Here is an 8,079-nt window from a genome sequence, read left to right on the forward strand (position 1 = left end):
GGTGGAGTGGAAAGGCGGGGCTGGTGATGGGGCGGCTGCGAGGTGGGCACCCACCTTGCTGCGGGCTGCGGCCGGGAGCGGGCACCCCGAGGTGCTGCAGGGGTTTGAGTGTGTGGGCAGCGTTTCTGTCCGTGACTCGGACACACTTGAGTCACCGAGCGTGCTGTGCTGCAAGGGCTTGGCTGAAGGCAGCGGGGTTTGTGCTGTAGAGGTGAATTCAGTAAGGCCATGCAACTCAGAGAGGTCGATCTCCTGATTGCACAGGGCAGGAGGTGGGGTGGTCTCACCTGCTTAGCGTTTTGGATGCCCACGTGCCAGGAAGGAGCCGCTGCTTGAGGGAAAGCTCAAGTTTTTGGAGAACGTGACCTGTAAGGGACAGCCAGAGGACCTGGTTTCCTTTCTAGAGATGAGAAAGGAAAGCTTTCACGTCTGTTAATGCCTGCATGTATCTCTCAGGTCTGTCTTGGCACCAGCTTGGTTCAGCCTTTGCTACTTTCCTTCCCATAGATAAAAAACTAAGGGAGCCTGAGTGGAGATACTGAGGAAGAAGCTCTTCAGCAGCAGGTTTGGTGACATGGGGGCAGGTTGTGTGAGAAGCTGGCTGAGCCTCCTCCAGGGCAAAGGGGGAAGATGTCAGAGCAAGTGTTGCAGATTATCTTGACCTGGATCTTAATATACTTGATCCTCTCTGAGGGGGGTGGGGTTCTTGAGCTGCCTTTTAGCCCTCAGGATTAAAGAAATACTTCAGTAATTGCTCCATAACGTTCTAAAGCCTGGCTTTGGCTGGCAGCCTTTCGTGTCACCTTTCATATAACTTGATCTTCTAAACAAATTCCCAAATGCTGCAACTAAGTGAGTGAAGCAAGGCTGGCTGTCCTTTTGCCTAGCCCTGCTAAGCCCATGATCAATGCAGTAAGCTGAAAGCTGCAAAGTAAACCTGGTGAAGGGGCGAGCACGCCCATCCATCTTGGCTGCTGGGAACTGGGTAAAGCCTGAGGAGTCCCGTGTAGCTTGTGGTGGCTTCATTGTTTGTCCTGAGAAGTGTGTTGTTGTTCGTGGCTTGGCTCTGTACGGGCAGTTCTTCAGCTTTACCTTCTCTGAGCTGGGTGAGACTGGGGATGATGGCCCATCTCCAGCTGCAGAGCACCCTTTGGTGGTAGGGATTGCCTTTCCCTTGTTTTCCCTCCCGGATGGTTGGGCAGACACTGGAGTGCTCCGGGTGGTGCCACTGATTTGGGTTGCAGCAAACGGGCCTCTTCCCTGTGCCATGCCAGGGCTGGCATGGTGGCTTGCCTGGTGAATCATGAGTGAATGCCACTGAGAGCGGAGCTTTTTGCAGACACTGTGGCATTAGCCCCATGTCTTGGCCAAGCTCCAGCTTGGGCGATTCCACTCGGACACTGTAAGTGCTCCCTGTCGCCTTTGCCCGGCGCGAGGCTCTGCTCTTCTGCCTGTGAGTTCTTGGAGACTTGTTAGGAGCTGTTACACAGCTGCTACTTTCACTCTCCGGGTGTTTTCTTGCTGGATTTGTTTGTAGAGCCTGACTGTGGGACTCTGAAAGAGACTCTGTTAACGCCAAGCAATTGATTTGTCCGTAAAAGTTGGCTTTATTTTTCCACCAGCCCCCCTGCTCTGACGGCTGCTGAGGGCTTGGGTGAGACACAGCATAACTAGTATCAGTTCTGGAGTGTAACAATTATCAGCTGAATTAGTGATGGTTCATAACAAGATGGCTATAATTAGGTCAAGCTGTCTTGTTTGTTGAACTGCCCTTCAGCTCCCAAACTTGGCAGTGAGAATGAACTTTGGGCCTTTTTTAGGATTGCTGTCAGTCTCCCTTGGCGAAGAGCACTGGGAAACGGCGCCTTTGCTCCTCTCTTTGCTGCCAGAGCCCTTGGACACAGACACACTGCTGTCCTCTCACTCTCACAGGGGCTGCTGAGCTGCCATGGGGAACACCACCAGCGAGCGAGTGTCTGGGGAGCGCCATGGCTCCAAGTCCCACCGCTCAGATGGCTCTGGTGCCCCCCACCCTGCCAAGGAGCACCCACACAAGATCATGGTGGGCAGCACCGACGACCCCAGTGTTTTCAGCTCCCACGACTCTAAGGTAGGGTCTGGCTGCTGCCTTCCCTGTCCTGCTCTCTGGGGCCCTGGCTGGAGCTCCAGCTCACTGACTCTGCAGGGCTGTGTGTGAATGTGTTCCCAGCCATGTGAGGGGTCTGGGGAGAGCTGGGAGGCTGGAGGAGCTCTGCAATGTCCTTGTCTGGGATGTGCAGTTGGGCTGGTAGAGGCCAGAGGGAAGTAAACATGGTTCTAGTTGTCTCTGTGTTTTAGTCAGGCTCTGGTTTTCTTTGCTTAGATTCCTGGGGAGAAGGAGTTTGTGTCATGGCAGCCAGATCTGGAGGAGTCAGTGAAACCTTCCCAACAGGCTCGTCCCACTGTCATCCGCTGGGCTGATGGAGGCAAAGAGGTCTTCATCTCTGGGTCTTTCAACAACTGGAGCACCAAGATCCCACTCATCAAAAGGTAGCCAGTCCCTCACGTTACTCTCTGTTCTCCTCCTCTCCATTGCAGGGAGTGTTTTCCCTTCTCTCTGCTGGTAGCTGTTCCCTTTGCTCATCAGACTTCTCTCAGTTCACTCAAGCTGTAGGGTCTGATCACAAATCTGTGGTCACCATCCTCCCTGGGTGGTGCTGTGTGGTGGTGGAAACTTGGGAAACAGAGGGACAGGACAGGATGGGCCACTTTGCTTGCCCAGCTGGATGACACACAGCAGCTAATCCTGGCAGCAGAGCCCTGCCCAGGTACACAGACTCCACTGGATGCTGTCAGCTCTTCCCTTGGCTGTGGCCTTGCTCCACACCTCGTTGCACTGTTGCCAGTGAGGGTTGTTTATTTCTCACTCACGTCTTCCTGCCCTAATGATGTTCTCGCTGTTCTGCAACACATCTGTGATTTCTCTGGAAACTGAAACTGTGAAATACTCTGGGCATAATCCCAGCAAATCATCTGGAATGGGTTTATCTCAACTGCCGGCTTAACAAAGCTGCTGCATTTGCTGCCCCCATCCTGCAGTGCCAGCACAGGGTTAGATGTGTTGCCAGTTTGTCTTGCACAAGGTGCCTGCCGTGCCATGCTCCTGGGAGGCTTGCCTGCCTCCTGTGCTCCTTGCAGCTGGCCTCCTGGGGGTTTGAGCCATGCTGCTGCTCTGAATGCTTGTGTTTCTCCTGGGTGATCCCTGATGATGAGCCAGCCTCAGCCCCCTTGAAGGTGTTGGGGTAGAGGGGCTGGGCAGAGCGGGGAAAAGTGTTGTTTTCTGGGAGTCTGTGGAAGGGCAGCATCCGGAGCATCAACAGGGTAATACTGTCACATGTCTGTTCTCTCTGCACAGCCACAACGACTTTGTTGCTATCCTGGACCTCCCAGAAGGAGAGCACCAGTACAAGTTTTTTGTGGATGGCCAGTGGGTCCATGACCCGTCTGAGGTAATGCTTAAAGCCTGGTCCCTGCAGATCTGGTCTTCTGCAGGGGTCTAGACATCTAACTGCAGCAGAGGGAGAACAGGAAGAGCAGAGGGTATTGGCCAAAATGAAAGGGGCACCTCCATCCCACATCTGCACGGAGTGCAGCTAGAAACTGGCCACCTGTGCTCCAAGTTAATGGTGCGGAAAAGATGTCTTGGGTTGCAAGGGTCTAGGGAGCATCATGTGTTTTGACTAGAGGTGAACATAGGAAGACTCTTACCTCAGTTCTTTCCAGCCTGTGGTCACCAGCCAGATGGGGACGATTAACAACCTGATTCACGTCAAGAAGTCTGACTTTGAGGTGTTCGATGCGTTGAAGGTGGATTCCCTGGAGAGCTCAGAAACCTCAGGTCGGGGTGAGTTTTTGTGTCACTACCGCTTTGCATGTGCTATTTTCCACCTCCTCTGCTCTGAGAGTTGCTGCTCTGGGGGTGAACTGACCCCCTGAGCAGAGATGTGGGCCTGCACCTGGGAACAGTAGTGTTTGGCAGCATGTCCTCAGCAGCCCACAGCTGAGGCCTTGTCTCCGTGGAGGGGCTCTGCTGGTGTAACTGGTTCTGTGGCAGCACCATCCTGGAGCTGGGTCAGTGCCTGTGCTAGGCTGGGGCAGCCATTTCAGACTGGTGAACATGAAGAACATCAACCCTTTCTGTCTGCTCATCTGTGAGTAAGTCATTTGATCTGGGGTACAAGCAAGGCGAGAGCAGCATCCTAGTTATTTTCAGCAGCGACTCTTCGTTTTCAATCCAAGGTAATTTGTACTAGTGTGAGCACAGCAGAAACGACCTCTTGTGTTACAGCAGCAGGTCAGGTTACCACGTGGACACCAGCAGTGCTGGCTGGGTGTGTAATGCTGGCAGGCAGCTCAGCCGTGTCTTGGTCCAGGGCTCTCTGAGTGTGGCCTGCTGTCCCTGGTACAGACCCCATCTCAGATACAGCCTCAGCTTCTCGTCCTTGCCCAGCCTGGGCATGAGATACTTCACTGGAAAGAAGACTAGCAAGCAGCAGGAGCTCCAAGGAGATGGAGCCCTTCCAGGTGCTGGCTGTTCCAAAAGCAGGTCAGATGTGGCTGGGAGATACAGCTAGTCCAGCTTCCAGTGACCACAAGCTCCTGTGTTCCTCAGGGGGGCTGAGCAGCTGATCAGTCTGGACTTCCCATCTGCCCTTTCAGGGAGCTCCTTGTCAAGCAGTTCTGCAGCACCAGGAGTGTGCAGGCGTGCTGCTTGCTGTGCCCTTGCTGCAAAGGGTTCAGCTCTAGGGCAAGCCAGTTGCTTGCTACAGACAGAGGGACCCCACTGTGCTGAGAGCCATGCACAAGGATCTTGGGGTGGATACCACAGGGTGCTTGTCTTGTCTTGTGTCAGTGCATGTGCCAGCTTACAGCCCTGCTTGGGCCTGTCCAGGGCTTGCCTGGCTGCTTACTCTGCTGCGAGAAGGCTGAGCACGTGCCTGTTGGTCATGGTAGATGTTTGTGCCTGAAAGACCCTGCTAGGTCCTTCTCAGCATCTTGGGAGCTGCTCTGTGCTCACTATTCCTGCTTTAGCCATTTTAAATCTCCTTCTGTCTCTTCTCTTTAGACTTATCAAGCTCACCACCTGGTCCTTATGGCCAAGAGATGTACGTGTACCGGCCCGAGGAGCGCTTCAAATCCCCACCCATCCTCCCGCCTCACCTGCTCCAGGTCATCCTCAACAAGGACACCAATATCTCGGTGGGTAGCAGCTCACTGCCTGCATATGGAGGGCCACAGAGGGGTTTGAAGGGGAGTCCTGTCTGCAGGAAGTTCTATTCTTCCCCTGTGATACTCCTCTTCTCCTAGTGTGACCCAGCACTGCTGCCCGAGCCCAACCATGTCATGCTCAATCACCTCTACGCGCTCTCCATCAAGGTAAGCTGGGCAAGGGAAGGGGGGCTGCTGTGGCTCCCAGGAGCCTGCAGCACCTACAGGGAGCAGCACATGGACAGCCAGGGCATGGAAATAGTAATGCAGGGATGGGAGGACCCACCTAAGGACAGTTTGGCTGCCCAGTGGTATGTGCAGGGGTGTAGGGTATGGTCTCCTCACAGCCACCCTGTAGCTGCCTCCCTGAAGTGTGGTGGAGTTGGGCAGCCCTGGGCTCTCTCTCCTGTTGCACACAAGACCCTTCCCTTACTCTGCCCTGGCTTCCTGTTGTGGGTGTTGGATGTGCCTTGCTGGCTGTGAGGCTGGGGACAGCGGGGACAGGCAGGGGCTGCTCCCCAAGCCAGCAGAGCACCCTTCCCAGTGGCCACCTTGTTGGCGCAGCCAGGCTGGGCTGAGCTCTCCCTCCTGCCCCCGCTGACCCTGTGCCCTCGCAGGACGGCGTGATGGTGCTCAGTGCCACGCACCGCTACAAGAAGAAGTACGTCACCACGCTGCTCTACAAGCCCATCTGAGCCGGGGCCTCGCCCGCCCCCCACGCAGGACACTGAGCGCCGCTTTGTCTGCACACGCTGGGCCACAGGACTGGGCGAGAACTGGCCCCTGGCTCCAGCCTCCCACCTGGCAGGGACACAGGCCCCGTCGATGAGCCCAGGGCCGCTGGGGCCTGTGACACTGTCCATCCTACTGGTGTGGTTTGATTTAACCCTTGGTTTCTACCCACCTACAGCTCCCCCTTGGCTTCTCTAAGTCTCTGAGGGCACTTTTGCTGCTCACCAGAACAGCCTTTCCTCGTGCCCAACACGGAAGGGACTTCACTGTACCTGTCTTCTTCATCCTGCAAGGGCCCCAAAGTGGTCCTGGCACTGTCCCCAGGAACATGTCCTACCTTCTGAAGGTTGCTCTGCTGTCCTGGTGATGAGCCTTCAAGGCCACCTTGATCCCATGAGGCTCTGGGACACCTCAGCCACCCACCTGCCCCCTGTCCTGCAGCCCTGCTGTGGGGCTGCCCCCCTCCTTGTTCTCCCCAGCTTCGAGGTGGGCTCTCAGCTCTAACTGTAGCCCCAGCCCTCTGCCAGGTTCAGCGTCGAGCCAGCAAGATGGAGGAGAGTACAGCTGGATGCAGCCACGCTTACCTGCCACCAGGACAGCACCATCATGGACTGACCACCTGCCCCATCCCCAGCATGGAGTCCTCAGCATGGAGTGCTGCTGTGGGGCAGGGCTGACTGTCCCAGCCTGAGGGACACCTGCACACTCCCACGCTGGAGGGGCCTGGGGAGAGTGGTGCAGGACAGGTACCCCAGGACCCCCGCTACACTGCCTGCTGCAGAGCAGTGCCACCTGACAGGGTTTTCTCTATTTATTACAGTATTTATTGTTCTCGGTGCTGCTTGCCTGGTGTTGGTGCAGGGCTCTGGAACAGAGGGATGGGAAAGGAGCGCCCACTGGGGCTGCTCTTGGGGTGCTGGGGTGGGCTCAGAGCCACCCCCTTGGGGCCTGCTGGTGCCTGCAGCCCCTGCACTGTGGGTGGGTTGGGGCAGGGGGCTGCACTACTGCAGAGACGGGCGTGCCAGAAACACTACAACCCAGAGGAAAGCTTTATTGGGCACTCTGCAGCCACTGAACAGAACGCAGCATTTCTTACATCTTCCTCCTGCCCTGGGGCCCTGACATGCCCAGGAGCCCCCATAGCACGGCTCAGAAACCTCTGTCTATATACATATACATACATCCACCAGCAGGGACAGATAAGCAGCAAGGTTATGGGGTGACCAGGTCCTGGGGTGAGGGGTGCTTGGTGCAGAAGGCTGTGAGGCCCTGCTCTAAGCACTGTGGAAGAAGAGGGACAAGCACTGAAGCACAGGGCAGGCAGAGCCCAAGCCAGCAGCTGCTGCTGCAATGCCAAGCAAAGGCAGGTGGAGGGCACACAACTAAGACAGAAGCCACCACTAACTGCAGCGCTGGGCACCCCAGACCCCTGTCCACCCCAGCCCTCAGCAGCAGGGCCAGGGTCTGCTCCAGCCCTCTCGTGTGGCACCGCAGCGCCGCTTTGTCTGCACACGCTGGGCCACAGGACTGGGCGAGAACTGGCCCCTGGCTCCAGCCTCCCACCTGGCAGGGACACAGGCCCCGTCGATGAGCCCAGGGCCGCTGGGGCCTGTGACACTGTCCATCCTACTGGTGTGGTTTGATTTAACCCTTGGTTTCTACCCACCTACAGCTCCCCCTTGGCTTCTCTAAGTCTCTGAGGGCACTTTTGCTGCTCACCAGAACAGCCTTTCCTCGTGCCCAACACGGAAGGGACTTCACTGTACCTGTCTTCTTCATCCTGCAAGGGCCCCAAAGTGGTCCTGGCACTGTCCCCAGGAACATGTCCTACCTTCTGAAGGTTGCTCTGCTGTCCTGGTGATGAGCCTTCAAGGCCACCTTGATCCCATGAGGCTCTGGGACACCTCAGCCACCCACCTGCCCCCTGTCCTGCAGCCCTGCTGTGGGGCTGCCCCCCTCCTTGTTCTCCCCAGCTTCGAGGTGGGCTCTCAGCTCTAACTGTAGCCCCAGCCCTCTGCCAGGTTCAGCGTCGAGCCAGCGAGATGGAGCTGGATGCAGCCACGCTTACCTGCCACCAGGACAGCACCATCATGGACTGAC

General features: G+C 56.5%; 1 protein-coding gene across 2 annotated transcripts; it reads left to right on the forward strand.

Moving 5' to 3' along the window:
• The first annotated feature begins 1,853 nt into the window (after nucleotides 1–1,853).
• On the forward strand, nucleotides 1,854–5,973 carry PRKAB2 (protein kinase, AMP-activated, beta 2 non-catalytic subunit). 2 transcript variants are annotated; one of them, XM_009999872.1, is made up of 7 exons: nucleotides 1,854–2,110; nucleotides 2,363–2,529; nucleotides 3,395–3,488; nucleotides 3,763–3,883; nucleotides 5,105–5,238; nucleotides 5,347–5,415; nucleotides 5,865–5,942. In XM_009999872.1, the coding sequence occupies exons 1-7, from the start codon at nucleotides 1,949–1,951 to the stop codon at nucleotides 5,940–5,942; spliced, it is 825 nt and encodes a 274-aa protein (XP_009998174.1). In that variant the 5' UTR covers nucleotides 1,854–1,948. The 2 variants fall into 2 exon arrangements, with proteins under 2 accessions (XP_009998174.1, XP_009998175.1); XM_009999873.1 differs by having other exon boundaries at nucleotides 1,930–2,110; nucleotides 3,763–3,877; nucleotides 5,865–5,973.
• Nucleotides 5,974–8,079: the final 2,106 nt, after the last annotated feature.

Source organism: Chaetura pelagica, unplaced genomic scaffold, assembly GCF_000747805.2.
Source record: "Chaetura pelagica isolate M959 unplaced genomic scaffold, ChaPel_1.0 scaffold246, whole genome shotgun sequence".
Classification (NCBI taxonomy): Eukaryota; Metazoa; Chordata; class Aves; order Apodiformes; family Apodidae; genus Chaetura; species Chaetura pelagica.